The sequence below is a fragment of the Eleginops maclovinus genome, chromosome 8 (assembly GCF_036324505.1).
Source record: "Eleginops maclovinus isolate JMC-PN-2008 ecotype Puerto Natales chromosome 8, JC_Emac_rtc_rv5, whole genome shotgun sequence".
Lineage (NCBI taxonomy): Eukaryota > Metazoa > Chordata > Actinopteri > Perciformes > Eleginopidae > Eleginops > Eleginops maclovinus.
In genome coordinates, this window is record NC_086356.1 from 1,133,073 (window position 1) to 1,156,265 (window position 23,193).

General features: G+C 42.1%; 1 protein-coding gene across 1 annotated transcript in view; it reads right to left on the reverse strand.

The window, feature by feature from the left end:
• grk3 (G protein-coupled receptor kinase 3) overlaps positions 1–23,193 on the reverse strand; it is a 44,941-nt gene that overhangs the window by 14,257 nt on the left and 7,491 nt on the right. The window contains exons 2-5 of the mRNA XM_063889823.1: positions 18,067–18,143; positions 2,308–2,381; positions 2,072–2,173; positions 1,088–1,162 (exon numbers count right to left, since the gene is read on the reverse strand). Of these exons, the coding sequence (XP_063745893.1) occupies positions 1,088–1,162; positions 2,072–2,173; positions 2,308–2,381; positions 18,067–18,143 (328 nt within the window). The remainder of the gene's footprint in view (positions 1–1,087; positions 1,163–2,071; positions 2,174–2,307; positions 2,382–18,066; positions 18,144–23,193) is intronic.

Genomic DNA, 23,193 nt, shown 5'->3' on the forward strand with positions numbered 1-23,193 from the left:
CACGATGGCAGAGCAAACAAGTACAGGAGGCGCAGAGCGAGGAGATCATCGTCCACTAGTTAATCGATCGCGGATGGCGCCGTAAGTAAAGTCTGTGTGTGGGAAACCCTGCACTTCTACAAATGATCGTTTTTTAAAGGAAACAAGAAACTTTTACAAATAGTTACATGTTGTCATGTGACGAGAAGCAACCAATCACAGCGTAGAGATATCCTAACTTTCTATACAGGTTTTTAAACACAACTTTCTGTATAATTGATGAATTATATTTGATTTTCAGCTTAAAGGGGAAAAACTGACTTCATTTCTTTGTTTGATACACGTTTATTTGTTGACGTCTTGCTCTCTGTAGCCGTTAACCGACTGAATATTCAAATTGTTTAATACAGAAGCTGTGTTAACGCCGTCATGTTTGACTCAAATTTGCAAAAAAAAAGGTTAAAATGTTGTGCAATTACACACATCTACTGAAGAAGTTTGAGAAAAACTGCAGCGTACTGTGAGAGTGAGTGTGTGAGTGTGTGTGTGTGTGTGTGTGTGTGTGTGTACACGCATTATTTGCACCCTCTGATGTTTTAAGGGTGTTCATTTAAAGGGGCCCTATTCATCTCATGTTCAGGTGCATGCTTTATTGTGACGATTGGTCAAGCGCTTAGAGATGTCCCGCCCCTTAGCCTGTCACTTGGAGTGCTAGCCAATCGGAGCACAAGGTTTCCATTAGTGATGTCACTGTGTTCAGGAACGTTGGGATTCTAGCCTTTGCAGACCATTTACATGCACCAACACCTACAGAACACACTACAGGAAAGGGAACACTACAGAAAGCAGAATAGGGCCACTTAAAAAAAAAAAGGAAGACTGAAAAGTTGTGGTCATCACTGACCGGGTCAAGACAGTTGCACTAAAACCAGATTATTTGAAGCACAGGTGTTGAGACGTGCAGTGTGTGTGTGTGTGTGTGTGTGTGTGTGTGTGTGTGTGTGTGTGTGTGTTGTGTGTGTGTGTGTGTGTGTGTGTGTGTGTGTGTGTGTGTGTGTGTGTGTGTGTGTGTGTGTGTGTGTGTGTGTGTGTTGTGTGTGTGTGTTACCTGGAAGAGTGTCGGGGGAACCTGTTTCTTTGCTAAGTGGCTCTGCACGTGGTCCACGGCTTTCTTAGAAAACGGCTGTGGGACAAAGAGGAGGTTAAAGGAATGCAGATTTTCCAGTATTTTCAGTTCTGTTTTCTGTGTGAGGATGTGCGTCCCCCCCCCTCCCCAAGAACAAGACTTATATCTGTGTGTGTGTGTGTGTGTGTGTGTGTGTGTGTGTGTGTGTGTGTGTGTGTGTGTGTGTGTGTGTGTGTGTGTGTTTATTGACTTCCTCTCAGACAGCTCTGACTGACTAAAAGCTGAAATTGTCGCCTTGCAGTCAGAAGGCCTCTGAACACTGTGGGGTGTTTGTGTTTAAAGAGTAACATGAAACTAAATCCACTTAAAGTTAGAAGTGTACAGTTATTTTATCGATGGTATAAACTTGTTCTGGTCTTATTGTAAGGCAGAAATCTACATACACCACTAATGAAAGGGTCAGGGTCAGATTAAAACCAACATATTAAATTGGACTTAACCTAAAATGTTCAGCTTTTCTTCTTTTATCTTCTTGAAATATCAACTCTTATTTTCTCCAAAGGGCCCTTTTATTTTGTATAAATATTAAAATGTCTTCGCTTTTCCTTTTTCCTTTTAAATGATAATTTTCTATTTTTAATTAAATTGTTTTTAATGTTTTCATTTATTTTACTTTTTTTTCTAATTTATTTACTTTTTGTTTTGCATATTTTCTATTATTGTTCTTTGGTTTTATGTCTTGTTTTTCTTGGTTCTTGGTTTATTGCTCCATCTTCTGACTGTTCAAAATGACTCCCCAGAATCAACAGTAATGAAAGCGATACTTTTTTAATATTTCACAAAAAAATAAAGTAGAATTGGAGAAAAATTAACTTTTTTCGAGGAGATTTATTTTCTAATTTCTTTCCAATTATCTCCCAGCCCTGAGAGGAGCCCTTGCAGGTGTGTGTGTGTGTGTGTCCTCACATGTGAGCAGGACAGCAGCTCCTTCATGATGTATCCGTCGTAGATCTGCCGGCTGCGGCTCAGCCTCTCCTCCTCTGAGTCCAGCTTCTCGTAGTCCTTAATCTGAAACCAGAGGTCCATCACGTCACAGACACAAACACACACAGAGCTTCCTGGGAAAACAAATCTCAATGAGCGGGATTACAGGCCTAATCCTATGTTGCAGTCTAATCCCCCTCACACACACACACACTCACTTCTTCGTAGAACTTGAGCTGCGGGACGCCCTCCTCGATCTCGTTCAAACAGAAGTCCTTGAAGAGGAGGAAGCCTGCGGAGAGGAAGAGGAGAAATATCATTTCACAAACCAACACACTGTCTTCTGATCAGAATACAAATGTTGTGAATGTAGATAAAATAAATACATAATACAAATGTAATTTATCCGTCACTTCTTTTTTATTCATTCAAATATTTAAATAACATAATTACAAAATAAACAAAATATTAGTCTTCTGATTATTTAAGTATAGAAATAAAACACTAATATTTAATATAATATATTACTCTTTAGAGGACAATACAACGCATCCTCTCGCACCTTGAACGGACCTCACAATATTTTTCTAACATTTAATCTAGACAACAATCTGCAGATTATTCAACACTGAAAATAACCTGAAATAAATGGAAACCGGATGAAGCGGTACACTGAAGGCATCCAAATATCATTCATATTTTACTGTTAGCGTGCAGACCCATTTAAAGCACATCAAAACAAGTGAAAGAGGGACGCTCTGTAGCCAACACCACCTGCTGCGCCAGCCTTTATAATGGGGGGGTCGTGTTCTTATTGAGGCGTACACACACACGTACACACACGTACACACACACACGTACACACACACACACACGTACACACACACACACACGTACACACACACACACACACACACACACACACACACACACACACACACACACACACACACACACACACACACACACACACACACACACACACACACACACACACACACACACGATGGCAGCAGGCGTTACATGCAGAGAATGACACACTCCGAGGAGTCAGCAGCGACCGATAGAGATCTGACGCCGCTCAGTCAGATCAGAATCGAGGAGGAGGAAGACGGGGAGGGAGAGGAGGAGAAGGGTGTTGTTTTTTGTTGGGGGGGGGGGGGGTTTACAATGCATCCACGTTGCTTGCAGAGATGACAAGCACTGTTGCCATGGTAATTGCCTCCGTGGCTGCAGGCGCTGTGTGTATAATGGAGATACAGGGGATGACATGTACAGTGTTTCTTCTGCTAACCGCCCCCCCCCCCCCCCCCCAACCCTGCAATGACTGTGTACTGTCTGCACATCATGACACCACTTCCTGTTTCTGTGTGTCCTCTTGACGCCTCACCACCGCACACAAACACACAGCGCTCAGTGTTAGCGTGCTGATCACTCCGAGCTAACCTGATTATCATTAGCTCCAGGTATTAGCAACGCAGACGGGTAACGATTAAAGAGACTCTTGACACAGATCACACACACACACACACTCACACACACACACACGTACGTGATGGAAGGTGGGAGAAGATCAGGTGGCATACATAGTGTTAAATGCACCATAACTTTAAAATACAGTCGTGTACGTAATGGCATTTCTTCTCTCTGCAGTTTAAAATATTAGAAACTAATAAATAAGGAGAGGCAGCAATGAAAACAGTCATACAACAAAAAGAGGATGACATTAAAAGATATAAATCTAAATAAAAAAGGTAGAATTAAGGAAAACAATTGGGTAGCCTAATATTTAAAAAACAAAACAATTTAGGGTAAAAGAATCCTGCTTTTATCTTATAGCTCAGTTAATGAACATACTATTGCTGTGTCAGTATTTTTCCACAGACGTGCATCTCTCTGTGCATCACGCTGGATGCATGTCGTAAGTATTTATAGGTCGTAAGATGTTAAAAGTGTTTGCATGCAACAAGGTTTTTGTAATCTCTGTGTAAGACCAAACCCTACTATAACTAATGCACCAGCACTCAGTGGTTATAAGTGTAGCGGTAACCCCTGTGTAGGTGGATAATTGAGTCTCAGAACAAAGAGGAAGAGTTCCTCAGCTTCTGCTCTCTGATTCGCTGTGACTCTCGCAGCAGCAGCAGCGTTTTGTTTCGGGCCGCTCGCCCACTATCATCCATCCTCCTCGTCTTCCCCTCTGCTTTATCTCCACTGCAGACGTGATGCATCATTTCCCCCCCGCCCCAACACGCATCGTGTCTGTGTGTGCGTGTGTGTACACACACACAGAAAGTGTGAGGAGGTATTAGAGAGGGGAAAACGACAGCTCTTACATCACCAGACTCAAGGATTAACCTTAATCGCTGAACACTTCAACACTGCCCAGCTAATTCAACAAATGGCCTCTTCCAGAGAAGACACACACACACACACACACACACACACACACAAACACACACACACACACACACACACACACAAGTTCCTCTGAGCTCCGTCTCATTAGCGGGATCACCTGAAATTTCTAAAAATACTGGACAGGCTTCTGCTCCGTCACTCACTCACTCACGCACGTCAAAGTGATTATCCTGTATTTTGGGGGTGGTAGACATACTGAAACTGGCTTTATTGAAGTAGTGGTTGAGACTTTTGATCATTGATCGGTTTGAGAACAAAGGCAGCAGATAATTACATTAGTTTTATTAGTTGATCGGGACAAAACAGCCTAGATGGAGAATTATCAAAGGTAATGTGTCATAGCATTGGTAGATAAGAGACCCTTCGTAGTTTCTCCTCAACTGTGGCCTCAATAAGAGCAACTTTTGCTGTGTAAAAAGTGAGAAGATATATCTGAAAAGGAAAGTGAATTAAAATAAAAAAGCATCATTTAGTTTCATTTTGATTTACAGGAAATAAAAAAGAAAGGTTTCTCATCGACAGGTCACATGAGACGGGGGCGGACTGTGTTGCATTAAACATCTATGACCTTTACTCTGTGTGTGTGTGTGTGTGTGTGTGTGTGTGTGTGTGTGTGTGTGTGTGTGTGTGTGTGTGTGTGTGTGTGTGTGTCAGATAGAACATCAGGATTAGCAAACAGTGTTGATATTCTGCAGATGTGCTGCTCTCTGCTCTGCAGTCTGATGGACCGGGTGTCAGCAGAGAAATGCTAATCAGTGACAGACAGGGGGGTGGGGGGGGGGGATTTGTTCTGAAGAGGGATTTAACAAAGTGGCTCTCAGATTAAACCCCCGCACAGATCCAGAAGTGAATCCACTATGAAACGTTGCAGGTAGAGATGTTTTTCACTGCTTTGTTCCTCCTCTAAACGCTCAGGTTTCACTCGCTTTGTTTACAGACAGAGTTGTTGTTGTTTGTGACGTAACCCTACCGATGTCACATCGCCCCGGTCCGTGTTGGTATAATGTACCACTGTTTCTCCGGTCATTACAGTCCTTTATTTATAGCGTTGCACTTCCAGAATTAGCTCACTGCTTGTTTTTTATCCAGGGGGGGTTTGGTTGTGAAAAAATTTCCTAACCCTGGGGCGACGCACTGCCTGCAAGACGAGAGTCAGGGAACAAAAGCTTCCTGTTATCAGTCGGAGTAGCACAACACCACATCGTACTGCTGTTTGTTCCATAGTTCGTTTGTTTATTTCATTGCAACACGTGTTGTTTCCACTTCTGTACGCATGCATGAAGTGACGTCTCCCCAACACAGGGATTCCAGCCTCTGCACACCATTTACATGCACTGAAACCCATAGAACCACGGGTTAACCAAAAAGGTAATAAATTGCCTTGTCTTTGCAACTGTGCAAAACTCAAAGATTGACGGTCAAAAACAAATGATTTATTCAGTAATTTATCTCCTGCTGCTCCACTGATCAATACAGGAGTTACTCTGTGTTAGGAGGAAGGCTATACATACATACATTCTGGAGCCATGCTCACTTTTCTGAGTATAAAGCTGACTCATTCTGTATATTTAATCTCCCTCAGCTGCTGATTAAAAAGGCAGAAACACATTAACTAGTATGATGGTTAACCTGTCAGCCCAGCCTGAATATAACACATCAAATATTTATCAGATGCAATTAGGCCGTGATCAATGTGGGAAATCAAGTATTTTATTACCCTGTCAGAATGCAATTAAGTATAGCCATTCTATTTCAGAATAATAGGAAACTCAGCTCATAAATCCTCACGTTTCATTACGAGATAACTCTTTAAGGAGTACAATATCCTGCCCCCTGGAGAGCGTGATGACACAGGATGCTATCGAGCCTGCATGATGATGTGACTATAACACCAGGTGAGGTTAGAAGGTCTTTGAAAGGCAGCCTGAAGGCTCTACCTACAGGTGTGTTTGTGCAGAAGTTCAAACAGACGACAGAGCGGATGTCTGGTCCTGAAACAACTTACACTGTTTGCTAAAGCACCTGCACACACACCTTACAAAGACTTATGTACACCTTGAGACGGTGAGTTAATAAAGAACAACAAGCTGAGAGCGTTCCACCAGGAGCTGCAGGCAGAGAGTATACATCATATGAGACACGACATAACAGCAGCTTATCGAGAGTCTGCAGGGCGTCGACACATCCAGCTGCACAGCCCCTCACATTTAACTTAAAGAGGCTCATCTTCAGGTTCACGTGTGTCAGTGGCATGTTGGGTAAACGTTGTCAAACAGCCCAACACGTGTGATACTGCTGCTATCAGCAATGCTGCTTGCCAGGGTGAATCAGTGAGTGCTTAACTTTGGTGAACTACGACACACATGTACACTATTGACCAACACACGGTCTTTAAAAGAGGAGCAGAGCCCAAACCACAGGAAGCTATCTGAAGCCCGGTTACACAACAGAGCTCAATTCATTTAGTTGTGTTAACAAAACAGGCCTGTTTTTCAAATTAAAAGTCACAAAAAGTAACTATAATTACAGGAGATATAGGTTTAGGCTTGATTTTCAAAGTAAAAGCCCCTTACATGAACCTTTTGTTGCAGGAAGCTTAGCTTTAAGCTCCATTTCCAATACTAAGCCTAAGATGGTGATTGTTTCTGAATAAAAAGCCACATAGAGGAACTGTTTCATTTCACAAAGCTAAGGCTTGTTTTTCAAAAATCGAAAGCTACTGTTATCAACACTTATTGAACACTGATTTCATTTTTTTTTAAAGCCTTGACGCTGAGCCTTTTCAATGTGTTGGACTTTTTTAATAATTAAGTAGAACTGTTTATTGAACACAGACACACGGCTCCAGAGAAGAACTGAGCCCACTTTCTTGATGATTTTTCAAACCCCATCATGCAATTACACTTTCACAATGCAGGTTTTGTCAGAGGACTGTTTCTAAAGTACATAGCAATGCATTTGTAAAGTATGTGTATAAATCCCTTAAATTCCATTGTTACTTAATCCCCCCCCCCCCCCGCCCTCTACCAATTTATATAAAAGAGTTTCAACATTTACCATCAAGCCAATCCCTCAATATGACACCTCACTGAGATTACAGAGCTGAGAAGGCGAGAGACTCAGTGTGGCAAAGATTATAAAGAGCTCAGTTTCTGTTCTTTTTCTGGGTGTGAAGGTGTCAATACAACCAGAGTCTACCACATACTGCAGGGGAGAACTCTTTAAAGTAGAGACGCTACATACTGATACACACCTGAACATCAGCAGGAGAGGACTCTTTAAAGTAGAGACACTACATACTGATATACACCTGAACATCAGCAGGAGAGGACTCTTTAAAGTAGAGACTCTACATACTGATATACACCTGAACATCAGCAGGAGAGGACTCTTTAAAGTAGAGACACTACATACTGATATACATCTGAACATCAGCAGGAGAGGACTCTTTAAAGTAGAGACTCTACATACTGATATACACCTGAACATCAGCAGGAGAGGACTCTTTAAAGTAGAGACTCTACATACTGATATACACCTGAACATCAGCAGGAGAGGACTCTTTAAAGTAGAGACACTACATACTGATATACACCTGAACATCAGCAGGAGAGGACTCTTTAAAGTAGAGACACTACATACTGATATACACCTGAACATCAGCAGGAGAGGACTCTTTAAAGTAGAGATGCTACATACTGATATACACCTGAACATCAGCAGGAGAGGACTCTTTAAAGTAGAGACACTACATACTGATACACACCTGAACATCAGCAGGAGAGGACTCTTTAAAGTAGAGACACTACATACTGATATACACCTGAACATCAGCAGGAGAGGACTCTTTAAAGTAGAGACGCTACACACTGAGAGGACTGTGTTTTCTGCCTCCCTGCTTGTTCATTTGTAATCGAGGCAGTAAAGATATAAACTGAATTACAGTGAGCGTGTTTAATAGCTGCCTCGATCAGATTCCTGTGATGCGAGAGAGTGTGAATCACGACGGGTGAGGACAGACGTGAAGAGGCCGGAGGCGTGGACAGTCTGTTGACATACCCATCACGGCCTCCGGGATAAAAAAAAATGCATTCTGGGAAACGAGATCTCTGAGGCTCTTTCCATTTATTTTCTTAAAAACTAAAAAACCACACCATGCTCTCTCTCTCTCTCTCTCTCTCTCTCTCTCTCTCTCTCTCTCTGATTTTCACCACCTATTTTATTCCTCCTTTAATCAATTTCATTTCTCCCCGGCCGACGAGCAAATGCAGCAGTTCTTCTGGTGGGGTTACCGTGGCAACGAGAGCAGTTGCTAGGCAACCCGCAACTCTCCATCATCCATTCCAGAAGTCTGACAGATGGAGAGGGAGAGCGCCGGGGCGAGAGAAAAGTGAGAGAAACAGAGAGAGAGAGAGAGAGAGAGAGGGATGTTAGGGAAAGAATGATGAGAGAGAGAAGAAGAAAAAGAAGAAGAAGAAGGAGAAGAAGATGTTAAAAAAAGAAGAAGAAGAAGAAGGAGAAGAAGATGTTTAAAAAAAGAAGAAGATGCAAAGATGGCCGAAAGATGTAAACAGAGGCGGAGCTGTGAGATAATGCAATCTAAGTAAAACCAAAACCCCTTAAATTTTCCTCTTGGAGAGTTGGGGGAAGGTGAGGGTACAGGGTTAGGGTCTACTCATGGAATACTCGAGCAGGTCAGAATCCCAGGGTATGCATTGTTTCCACTTTGTTTAAGGTTGCTTGCGCTCTCGTTAGTGTCCTCTGAGGGGCGACAACAGAAGAGAAGAAGAAGACAGGAAATGCAAATAAAACTGTCAATTATCTGGATTTCTTTTCTGTCTCAACCCCCAATTAATTACCAGTTTCCTATTAAACTACAGCCAATTGGGGGGGCCGGTTCGTAGTTACATGCAAAATGAACAACATGTTTCCAGTAGGGGTGGTCTGTTTGTCGGCAGTATTGCGGAGAGAAACTACTGACAGCGGACACGCCCTTTTTTTACTTTCAATGCTGCTTTCTCCAGGAGCGTATTCAGCCAGCTGATATTAAGAGGGTCTTTTAAATATATTTAAATCAGTGTGTTTGGACCCGGACCAAGTCGCGGTTACATCTGGGCCTGTGACCAATTTCTAAAAATAAGTGAACTTCCCCGAGGCTTTAAATAACCTTATGATTGTGGTATGGCTGGTTCAGAGCAACGCTAGTTTTAAATGCATGTCATGTTAAATGTCCACTGAGTAAATTGCTCAAATGTCCAAAACCAAAACAATGAGCTGAAAGACGCTAAAGCACTCTCCACAGTGAGTGATAATAATCATGCCTAAAATGTAATCTATGAGCATTAAAATACTGACTAGAGAAGGTTTGATTTAAGTTGTATATGCCCTAGTGTACTACTACCTCAGAACTGTGCAAAAACTAAGTATCTGTCGTGGTCATACATGTAGAAGTCGTATTGTAACCCCTTTAAAAAACAGCAGGACACAAAGGAGTCACACACATCCCAGATCTGGCTCTGAACGCAGGAGTCACGTACTTGTTTTTTTTAAGCATTCAAGGTGAAGTGGTGACCAGAATGCCTGCTAAATTTAGAGCGTACAGAATGGGAATTACATAACGGACATTCGGGCCGACCCTGATTTTTTTTGTCTGGCTTTTCAGTAAGACCGGCCATGTAAAAGATGTAGAGGAAGGTGGATCCTCCCCAGCTTTGTAAAGAGATTTTAAAAAGAGACACTAACCCCCTTTAAGGATTTGGAGTTCAAGGCCAGTGAAAGAAGACGCTCTTCTGGGGCCGGGTGATTGGGAAATGATATTGATACTGTGAGACGCACTAAAGGTCCACCCTATGATGTCATTTTAAGTCTATTCGTGTGTGTAATTACACAGCTAAGTGGAATACTCGATTCTAATTGGTCAATTTGGCCATTCCAGATGGTGTTAATTTTGGCTAAGAGACCGTTGCTAAGGAGAACAGACCGTTGCTAAGGCCAAAGAGGTTAAAAGACAGAACACTGGACATCAGAGACAGCAACAGGAAGTAAACACTAAAGGGAACAGCAGAAGAAGACAGACAGTAAACACTAAAGGGAACAGCAGAAGAAGACAGACAGTAAACACTAAAGGGAACAGCAGAGGAAGACAGACAGTAAACACTAAAGGGAACAGCAGAGGCAGACAGACAGTAAACACTAAAGGGAACAGCAGAAGAAGACGGACAGTAAACAGTAAAGGGAACAGCAGAAGAAGACAGACAGTAAACACTAAAGGGAACAGCAGAGGAAGACAGACAGTAAACACTAAAGGGAACAGCAGAAGACAGACAGTAAACACTAAAGGAAACAGCAGAAGAAGACAGGCAGTAAACACTAAAGAGAACAGCAGAGGAAGACAGACAGTAAACACTAAAGAGAACAGCAGAGGAAGACAGACAGTAAACACTAAAGGAAACAGCAGAAGAAGACAGACAGTAAACACTAAAGGGAACAGCAGAAGAAGACAGACAGTAAACACTAAAGGGAACAGCAGAAGAAGACAGACAGACAGGAAACAGTAAAGGGAACAGCAGAAGAAGACAGACAGGAAACAGTAAAGGGAACAGCAGAGGAAGACGGACAGGAAGTAAACACTAAAGGAAACAGTAGAAGAAGACAGACAGGAAACAGAAAAGGGAACAGCAGAAGAAGACAGACAGGAAGTAAATACTAAAGGGAACAGCAGAGGAAGACGGACAGGAAGTAAACACTAAAGGGAACAGCAGAAGAAGACAGACAGGAAACAGTAACGGGAACAGCAGAAGAAGACAGACAGGAAGTAAACACTAAAGGGAACAGCAGAAGAAGACAGACAGGAAACAGTAACGGGAACAGCAGAGGAAGGCGGACAGTTTTATCCCCTATCTGCTGAGGTATTTAATCAATAATCAGTCGATTTTTGATTAAATCCATATCACCCAGCCCTACTTCCTCCCTGCGCTCTCCTACATATTTAAAATCAAACTCTCCTCTTTGTTAAATATTCAAAGTACATTTTACTGTTGCTCTCCTCACCAAAATAATGGTCCATTTCCCTCTGCATCTGCGCCCTGCAGGTAAAACATTCCTGCAGCTCTGCAGTGATTTCTCTCTGACCTTGGTTGTCATGACAGTCAACCAGGCGAGCTCAAGGACACAAAATTCACATTAAGTGTGCCGAATTCAAAAGCAAAACTCTAACGCAGCACAGCTTCTGCAGCGGATAAATCACCGTCGGACTCTGAGGCTGGAGTCACACACCGAGAGGTTTAATGGAAAGACCTGGAAGGGGTTTATTGAGAAGGAGATCCACCGCACCTGGGACGATGAATTCATGTTCATATCCATAAAACTACACACTTTATGCCGCAATAACTTTAAAAATGTAGGGTTTGGTACGATCGGTCGTGTTTCTGGGGGAAGAAATAGACATGAATCAAGCCAAGCTGACAAATGAAGCCAGACACAGCTCAATAAAACAGCTTTGTTGAAGCACCTCTGTATCAAAAGCAATTCTGCAGCATTTTGACTCAGTTGAAGGGTTTAACAATTATGCAGGCAGGCTGATTATTAAAGCGTGAATGACTCTTTGTTTTGACAGGACAGATTAACTTGGAGACGCCTAAAATGAAATGTGCTTCCAGGCGACGGTGTGACACTAAAGCTGATGTTTAGATTCCTTACTTTGATCAACGTATACCTCATCAGAAGCGTGTGGGTTTGTCAGAGTGGGATTTGTTCACAAAGCAGCAGGTGTTTGTGGTTTGCTGAATCCACTACATGGAATGAATGACACGGCGTGACGTTTGAACGCTTGCACAGCTATCTATACTTACATACAAAACCAAATATTTGCCATTCAAATGCGTCCAGCACATGAGCTCTTTGTCCAGCCTCGCCACTATTCCCCCGTACTGTCTGCTGACCACTGCAACACTCCGCTAATAAGCCGAGCAAGAAGGGCGTAGAAGAGCAGCATCTTCTAGCTGTGACTGAACGAGTCATGGAGGCACAGAGAGATTGTTTTCACAGCACCGGTGACTGAGTTTTGCTGGTAAAACAAGTGGGTTGTAATGGGAGTTCAGATAGCGTGGGCTGGCTTTCATTCGAGTGTGCTGACCTGTAGAGTAAAACTATTTTTATCTATGGTAAATGGACTGCATTTGTATAGAAATGTATGCTCTTTGTAAGCATTCACAACTCTCACAAGGTGCCAGTAGCAGGAGCTTTTCGGGGTACAGTTTCTCCTCCAAGGAAACGTTGTCCTCAGGGGCCAGGGATCATCAACCCTCTGATTGGGGGATGTTACCAGCCTCCTCTTCTACTGGGACTGTCCTCTATATATCCTAACGTTTGCACTGTCGTTGGTCTCATTTTCTGCTTCAAAACCCAAGCCAAGCTCTTCTGTTCTCTTGCCCATTGCTGATTAAAGCAAAGGGGGTTATCCCATAGATAAAGATGATTAGATCAGCTTTGGATAGTGTTCATTCCTGTGGAAATTGATAGGTGGGGCATCAATTAAGCGGGCCTGCTGAGTACAAAGACACCCTGATCTTCCCTGGATCTAAATGCACACTGAAGTTTCCCTTAAAGCCCGCCTCTCAATCTTAAACCCCGCCTCCCTGACGCTTTTTAAGTCTCAACAAAGACAAACAAACAGAGGAGGGAAAATACCTCTGAATTCAGCCATTAGCTAACTTTAGGCTCTTTAAGTATTCAGAATGGGACGTTGGTTTGCATCAACACACATTATAGCCTGGCTTATATACGTCTCTTTCCCAATGGAAGTCAATGTGGAGTTAGCATTTTAGGACCCATGGCATCATGTGACTGCCGCAGCAGTTATAGCACCACTTTGAAGCTCATCAGTTTTGCTTCTTTGGGCCTTAAGTTATCCCCAAAATCAGCAACAACTTTGTTCACCTCAAACTGGACCAGCTTTGCTTCTCTTGGAGTAAGTAGCTGCTCCTGAGAGTGGTGGTCCCCCGCCCTGCAGCAGTAAGCATTGGGGAAACAGTGCAGTGTGCATGTAAACACAGTCAGTGATGGGGCAGATATCCCGCTGAAAGGTCAGGGCAAAAACCAACTGAATCCCGGTTATACGAGACAGAATAAAGCGCTCTGCTCGCTGTGGCGAGGACCTTTTTATTAAGCGGGTAGGGGCGGCCGCCAGTTAATCACCTGGAATGTAAATGTCCCAGAAGCACTTTGGCTCGGTATCAAGACGAGCTAACAAGAGCGGAGAGTCGGACTAATGACCAGAAACAAGCAGGGCCCGGCCGGCTCAAAGAAGGACTGATCAGTGAGGATAAGCGGGGCAGCACGGTGTCTCCATGAACCCAGCAGGGAGCATCGAGGAGTCAAAGTATCACGGGTTCCAGGTGGTCACGTTTTCTGTGACTGGAGCTCAAATATTGGGAGGGTTTTGGACTGTCATTTGATGTCTTTGTATTTCAATCAATCAAATTTGATTTATATCACTCACTTTACATGTGTCTCAGTGGACTTAACAGTGCACACAGAACACCCTCTGTCCTTGGACCCTCACATCGGACAAGGAAAAACTCCCTATGAAACCCCAGAGTTACGGGGGAAATGGCAGAAACCTTGGGGAGAGCACAGCGGAGGGATCCCTCCCCCAGGACAGACAGACGTGCAATAGATGTTTAAATTAAAGAGATAATACATTTAGTCCAAAATGCTGGAAAGTGTCTAACTACGAATGGATGTCAGCTATCCTACGGCAGCAATCAAAGAAGTATTTATCTATATTTAAAAGACCTGGGGCTCTGATGGACTTTATTTAAGGCTTGCATAGACTACACTCGTTCTGGTCAGTGCTGATAATCATTAGATATTAAGGTGACATGATCCACTTTCAGAATAATCCCACAAGGTGATTTACACTCATTTCTCTAGTTGGGAAAAATGCGAGCAGAAATGTAAAAACATCACTTCTTTTTTCTGTGACTGTAGATCAAATCTGTTGGGGTTTGGACTGACATCTGAGGCTCTGATGGACATTTCTGTTAGCCTTTTATAAACTCGACAGGTCAGGGGAGATAAACATCAGATAATCCTACAATAAAACCTTTAAGCAGGACATTAACACTTGGATTAATGAGGTGAAATCTGGATCTGTTTTATGACTAATTCCACAATGTACATTATACTGAAGGAAAGACGTCGCTGTAAAGTAAAAATCTAAGTATTTTGAATATTCTTTCTGTTAGAAGTGAACTACAACTAAAGATATAGCTCTAGATCTGATGTCAAATTCAACAGTTGAACGTTTTTTTGTATGTTTATTTATTGTTTGGAGGATAAATTGCAGGGTTTTCCTAGAAAAATATAGCATGAGGGTGCTCACGTCACTTCTGCTGAAAATTCTGCTACCTGGTTCAGACAAAACCCTGAATTGTTTTATTTTCTGGCTGCGTAGGATTGTGTCAGGCGTGTGTGTTTGAAACATATCCAATAGCTCTGGAGCCAAAGGTCGACAGTTATTGAAAAAAAGATTAAGGTTAACATTTCCCCAAATTGCCAAATATTCAGCTTTAATCCATATTCGCTGGCATTTAGCTTTTAAAAAATCATCCAACAAATAACATTCACAGAACCACAACAACACAAAACCCTTCTTTAAAGATGCTTCTTTAAAGAAGCTTCTTTAAAGATGCATCTTTAAAGAAGCATCTTTAAAGATGCATCTTTAAAGATGCATCTTTAAAGAAGCTTCTTTAAAGAAGCATCTTTAAAGAAGCTTCTTTAAAGATGCTTCTTTAAAGATGCTTAAATACGTGAATAAGCTTTAGATGCTCGAGTGTCATCCGTTTTAAACTGGTTTCCATTAAATACGCAAATGAATCCAGATTCTAGTTTCAATACAAGAGACCAGTGCCGTTTGAGTGGTAGTTAGTATGTGCAATAATTGGTCAAGGTAAAGTACGGAAATATCACTCAGAAATAATGACAATCACTCCACTTTTCGTGCAGCCCTGGATGTGACTAAGTGGAACTAGTGGTGCATGATTCAGTTTATTTCTGAAGCCGTCTGATGATCACAAGAAGTCCATGAATCATATCACGACTCTAAAAGGAGTCTCAATAATCACAATTGATATTATATGCTTACTAATAATCATGCACACACGCCAACAGCAGAATAGAGGAAGTCAGAGGGGCCGAACACAGCGAGCGCTCCGGAGCGGCAGACAAAGGGAAGAATTAACGCAGAGTCGTTACACAGGGGGGCCGAGGCTGGACGGTAAGTAAAGCTAGAGAAGCCTGCAGGGCCTCGGTGGTCCCCTGGTGCCCAGCCCCGCTACGCCACAAATACTGGCACAGCGCCGACAGCTCGCTACACAGCCGAGGAGGAGGAGGAGGAGGAAGCAGGAAACCCTACAAACAAACAGCCACTCCACAGTGACAGTAGAGGAACAAACCCCAGCGCAAGAGGAGGAACAAAGCACAACCACGTTTATTCATGACTATAATATGTCTCGTTTATTAAATGGATGGTTGTGTAAAAATATTTGATTGCATGCATGTTTTGGAACCTTCCCATGACTGAAAATAGTGCAATTTTGGGCTCCTCTGAAGGGGGCCGTCTCAGCCCTATATGGATCAGAATGTCACCTAATTTGGACTACAAGTTCACAGAGAGGCAAAGCAATCAATAAAGCAAAGACTATATGGATACCTTTAACCATATTTGCAATATTAAGACTTAAACACACATGAACCATAGGCGGAAATGGAATCAGTAATACGAACTAACTAAGCAGTCCAATCAACCAAAGAATGTAATTCATATGCACCAGAGACTGCTATCTCTTTCTTTTGAACTATTCTCTTCCCTCTGCAGGTGTTCCTGCTGCAGAGGGACTCATGAGACGGTAACACCGTGCTGGTGTTCAAAGAAAGGCCTTGAGAGAAGCCTTTTTATTAGGGCTGCACTATCAACTTCATCAATACACAACGGGGACAAGTGCAATATCTCAGGAACAAGAAGTGCAATATTGGTTAAAGGGTGAGGGTTATAAATCACTGTTTATGAACTATAGGCAGAGATATCACTGTATTTCCACAGACCTAACAAACTCATTCAATTTGTTCTATTTAACATGTTTATGATTTACTTATTTCTGGGTTTTTTGTCACTTGCATGTTTTTTTTCAATTGCAATAACAGTTATAAAGTACATCTGTATCTATAGAAATACCCGGCCTGTTTGCGAATGTGGAGCGATGTACATACTGCACATATATACATATAAACTACATTTCTGTTTGGGTTCAATCACCCTGCACCTTCCTACCCTAGTACTTCCTAAGTGTTATTATCCATTTACTTTCCTTTCTGCACTTTGTTATGTCTTTAGATTCCCACATTCACTGACTTAATTGTTGTGCATTTGACAATAAATAACCTAATCTTGACCTGAGAGGTGACCGCAGTGAGAGAGCTAACAGAGACCGTGAAGCTGGCAGCAGGCAGGTTTCCCGGTGGCCTTTTGGCGAGTTATTTATGGTGTAATGTTAATTAGCTGCAGCTGATATAATCTGCCGCTGGCCATGATTGACATTCAAACCGGCGAGAAGCAGCGGTCAGTGTCAGACGAACACGAGACGCTCCTTACCTGAACGCTCTGCACACTGCCAATTAAACAAAACCACTCACATAGCATCTCTGGGAGAAAACACTGTGCAGGTATTTAGAGACAACGGGCAAAACAAGAGTTATTGGCCATTATTATAAGTGCACAAACAGGGAGTTAGACTTCTGCTGCTCTCGATGTAATCACACAGAACTCATCATAAGAGCTGAGAACAAGGACAGCAGAGAGGGACAGATACATACAGGGGAAACAGGACTACATAGGAGTCAAAAAGCACCAATGAGCATGAAGATAATATCCATGAAATGTCAAATCGTAGACACTGTTGATGAAAGATAAATAACCAGAGTTCATCCTGAGGGGAACATGCACATCTGAACCAAATTGCATGGAAACTCATACAAACGTTGTTGAATTACAGCAACAACAAAAAAACACCTTAAGTTGCACGAGGAAAAGTGAGGGGGTCCCCAAAGTCAGAGGGATTCATCCTCTGGGGAAGACAGATGTCCAGACTAAATTGCACGGTAACCCATACACCCACATTTCAATCTCAACTCACTCAAAATGTGTTTAATCATCTTTATCAAAACCACAGTTGTTAACCTGATGGTGGCGCTAGAGGACAAGTCAGAGGGAGACCAAAGTCCGAGGGATTCATCCTCTGGTGCACAGGAAGGTCTGCACAAAAACTGGTGCCAATCCAGGAAGTAGATGTTGGGATGTACGAGTGTATTTAATACAAACTTCTAACAACATGTGTTATTAGGCTCTGAACAGAAGCCGGTGGGTCTTGAGAAATTGCGGTCTGTCTTCAACCATCATTCATTTAATATTTCTGATGTAGCAACGGCTAATTCTATAACAAAGTCTGCAGCCTTCAGGTGGTTGTTTGCTGTAATGAAATGATTATTTTGGGACTCACCAATTTTCTGGTTGAAGATCTTGTCGAACGTCAGTTCGTCTCTCTCCTCCAGGTACTTCTGCATCACACTGCGGATACTGGGAACATAGAGGGGAGAAAGAGCAGATTAATAAAAGACATAATCGCAATATCAGAAGTCCTCTATTAGTCCCACAGCGATGGACATTAACAGTGTTACAGAGTGGGTACAAAGGCATGCAATAATAAGGACACGGCCGTGACTAACTAACTAACGTTTATATTCCACCCTGCCGGTTCATTGCACGGTGCATCGGTCTGTATTGTGTCATGAAAAGCTGCTCTGAGACCTCCTCCAGATCCTGGCCTTGGTTTGGGACTCTCCCTGCCACCTGTCCCCTGATGCTAAACTGTGGGAGGTTTGGGGGGGAGGATGAGGGACACATGGGAGGCTGCGGGTGAACCTGGAGATATACATGCTACCCTGGGAACAGGTGTTAATGAGAATGAGAGCTGAGAGAATGAATCAATTAGCACCCCCCCACCCCCACGGGCCCATTAACACCTCAGCAGCACCCTGAGCACCGCCAACCTCTGAGGACGTGGTTCCTGCAGGGCTTACCTTCTGATAGTGCTGGCGAGGCAGCAGCAGAGGAGCATCACGGTCATAAATATGCTGCCAGGACCACGGGAAAATAAAATGTCCAGGACTAGAGCAGCTTTGTGACATATCAATTAACTCCGGGTGAGTTTGGAGAGCAAACAACAGAAACATGCCTGAAAGCACAGGTTGGCATTAGCTTAGCAATCTACCTAGCCTCTAGCCTCTGTCCTAATACATATTGTAAATGAAAAATACAATGAAGAGCAAATATGTACGAGCACCCAGTGTCTGAAACAACAGATGCCTGTGGGATTCTTACATTTTAAATTGAGGCTAATATATAAAAAACAACGGGGCGTAATTGGACATATGATTAGCCTCGGTAGCATTCAGACTGTAGGTGAATAAACCAAAGGGGTCTTATTTTAAGTCAATATATATATGCATTACTTCTAGGTTTACGTATTCCCGGCTACAGAGGAGCAAAGGAGGATGAACAAGAATCCTTTTCTGCAGCCAACACACCAAAAAAGCCAATTTAACCCTTTTTTTTAATAACTCAATTACACTGAAACTATACCTTCATAGAGGCCCATACTGGGACCCACTGATCAAACCAGTACTCCCAGTGGGTTTGCACATTTGAATGTGAGTGGGAAGGAGATGTGAATGCAACAGTTTGAATTGCAGCTACAGGAACAAGAAGCTAGGAAGTAAACACTTCCTCTTTCAGAGAGGAGCCGTGTGAATCACCCGCAGCTGACTCTCTGAAGCCTCCACACTTTGGACCGCCAGTCAGCAGAGACGCTGACACTTAGTGTACGAGTGGGGCCTTATTAGGCATCGAAAACACATGGGGGGGGGGTGTTTGGTGCTGAGATATAGAGGACATCGGTGAACCTGCAGAGAAGTGCATTTGATTTTTATGTCATTCAGCCACAATCAGCCTACTTTATGTCGCCATTTAGTTAAAATGTCAATTAATTGTGCAGCCCTAGTCATATCAAGGTGGTTTGTGCAATTCAAGCACTCAAATATAACATCATTAAGAGTTAAAACCTTAACGATTATTACCGTTATACATTGGTTTAATGATTATTCTTAAGCTTAATGACCTAAAAATGTAAAACATGTCCATCTGTGTTATTTAAAAATCAATGATAATATCTTCAAATGTCTCAAACCTGAAGAATATTCAGGTTAATGTCAAGTATAATTCAGAAAAGTAGGAAAATATCCATACTTCATAGGCTGGAAATGCAATTCTCTGCCATATCTGCATGAAAGGTGTAAAATATTCTGTGTTTCAAAGTGCCAGCTCACCACACAGAGACGTTGTTGTAAAGCATCGACACAGAAGAAGAGGCAGATCCTCACACCAGCAGGAGCTCCCGGCTGCAGATGACCGGAGCTCCTGCTGTGCCTCTGACTGACAGAACGGCCGCCGGCTAAATGTATATAAATGAGATAAATATGGAAATATGACGAAGGAGGCCGAGGAAGCTTATGAGAGGAGGGGGGGGGGCGTCACAACAGTATTAATGAGCCACAGACGTCAGGATTCCACACCTAAATGTGTCCGGATCCACCGATAAAGGAGTGTCAAAGCAGTTTAATCTTTGGGTTTCGTTCAGGGGTTAACGTCACTTACGGTCAAAATTACGCCATATTAAAATCTTATAATGGCAGGCTTTATAATATTACATTATTGCCTAAAAAATACATTTAATATTACATTTGTGTTTAGAAAAACTGAGAATTAACACCAAATTCATTTTATTTAATTAAACATATTTATTAAAAATTATACAAATAATAAAATAATTATAAATCATCCAATAAAATAAGAATTAAAATAAAACATTTGCATTTAATTCATATTATAATGTTAAGGGCCATTATGTAAAAATAAATAGTATAAAAAGAATAGTTTTTGTACTGTTAGCAGAAACCCTGTTACCCAGTTGAGACAAAACCCTGCTGCAGATAATATTTATACACATTGTGACATTGTCTTGAATTAAAATCATATAACGGCAGGCTTTATAATATTATATTGTTGTCCAAAAAATACATTTAATATAGTATTTGTCATAAAAACCTCTGAATTAATTGTATTTAATTAAACATATTTAACAATAATTATAAAACAACAAATAAAATGTAAAAAATTAAATAAAACTTTGCATTTAATTAAATATTATAATTTTATTAGAAGGGCCGTATGTAAAATAAATATTCATTAAAACGGCTTTTTGTGCTGTAACTTTATTATATTCATGTACCTTTTATTATGTGATACTGCTGTATCAAAGCTTGTGAATAATCACTGGCGACAACAGTATAGTCTATAATAAATATCTTCTATACATAACTGAGCTCCAGTTGGGTGGAAAATGTTTCAAAACATCTGTATATTCATTATTTATGATTTGCATGAACTACTTCTCACTTTCAGTACCGCAGTTAAGGGTCAGAGAAGATGCAACGTAAGGGATTCTAGATGATGTCTCTTATTTTCAGCAGTTTTTTTCCACATGAATGTCAGCAGAAAGCAGCGGCAGTGAGTGAGGCTGTCATAAGCTGCTGATGCGCCCGCTGACACTGAGCCAACACTGTGTTTTACACTACAGGAAGTATGCAGATGTGTAAATATTTAACATATTAACAGGATGTCACTGTCATTTCTGCAGCAGGGTCGGTGGGCATGTAATTGAACTGTGTTGATAACACAAGCTCTGCCCTGTTCAAATATGCTTTACACTCCAGCTGACCTCTGACCTCTGTACTCTTCACAATGTGATAGGACAATGAGCGGCGTTCTGTTTGTCTGGGTGAAGCAAACATGAGCTTATTTAATCCTCCACACATGCACTGACTCTGGAACTCTTTAGACTTTAAACCTGTTTTTCTGGCTGCTGCGGCTTAGCGGCTAGGCTTGGGTGAGAAGGTTTAGAAAGAGACGCCCGGGACAGATTGAGCAATTTTAAGGACAGGCGCGATTTCCTATTAACTCACCGAGGCACTCACAAGATTTCGGAGTAGTTTTGGTTTCAGTTGATGCGCTTATACTTAAAACCAACAAAAAAAACCGAAATGTGTCATGATTGAGCATTCCTTTTCCTTTTTTCGTGAAGTTCTTGAATGTGTTTTTGGTGGTTTTCTGATAATAAGTTCAGTGGTTAAACAAGTGAAGAAATGTATCTAAATGAGGACAACTATTCCTTCATCAAGCCCAACATTGAGCCACTTTTTAGCTTTGCGGTGGTGGCCTGAAGTCATGTGTACGTGCTGTAGTTCCTCTATAGCCCAATCATTAGCCTCTTTGCTTAGCAGTGGTGACCTGAAGTCATGTGACGTGTGCTGTTGTTCCTCTTAGCCACATAGGCTCCCTTTAGCTTTGCGGTGGTGACGTGAGTCATGTGGACCGTGCTGTAGTTCCTCTATAGCCATACATTTAGCCGCCCTTTATGTTCCATGCTCTAATGTTCAGACATGATCTTTATGTTATCTCCACTGCCTGAGCTGCCGCACCTCTTTTCACACCCTCTGTCTGAAACCAGAGCCCAGTCTGCTCTGATTGGTTAGCGGGCCGGCTTAGAGATGTCCCACCTCTTAGCCAATAGTGTAGTCTCATGTAGCTGAGCACAGGAGGCGCTAAACCCCTGATTACTTTGATACCAATACCGTTTCCTGATCAGCCATCGCAATGATTGCCAGTTCTGAAGAGAAATCGACTGACAGACGTTTCTAAAAATACGACACAGAGCAGGAAACCGAGGTTACACACAACTGCGATGACTCAAGTGTGACAGTGGCATGGCCCTTTGGAAACTGTTAGAGTAGGAGCTCTGCAGAGCTGTCTTTCAGGAGAGGAATGGGCCCGTCGGTGCTTCTTCTAATGAGTCACTGCTTCATCCAACGAGAGACATAAAACCAGCGCTGTGAAAACTGAACGCCCCGCGAGAACCACAAAATTATATTAAAAATGTTACGAGAATCGATATTACACAACTGCAGAGAGAGGACATGACAATTAGAGATAACCCTGATGGAAAACAGCGTGATGCAAAGAGCTTTAGAGCAGAAAGCAGGAGCCAATGCTTGACTAGGATTCTCAATAATGGAAATGATACTTCTGTTACGTCTAACAATTAAGATTTCAGATATCTTCTAAGCCAGTTGACAGCTCTCTTAGCTGCAAACATTAGTATATTTTATTATAGTTTTGCAGAAATCCAGATGTTCAGGCGAAAGTATAACTCAGGGTTGCAATTGTTCTTATTAGCTTAGGTATCCATCTAGCTAGAGAGCCCACGGTTGGAATAAGAGACAGAAGCATTACTGTTCTTCCTTTAGAAACAGCAAAAGAACCGTATGTATTTGACTTTAAATATTTACACGGTACAGAGCAGTGTTTTCTTTGGGCTTAAGACAGGCGCACAGACAGCATCTTGCAGAGGGTGTTCAACAGATTAACAACAGCTATTACAGTTTGCAGTTGGGCTCTACGATGGTCTCACTCAGATTATGTAGAATGATGGAAGCAATGTTACACGCTAAAC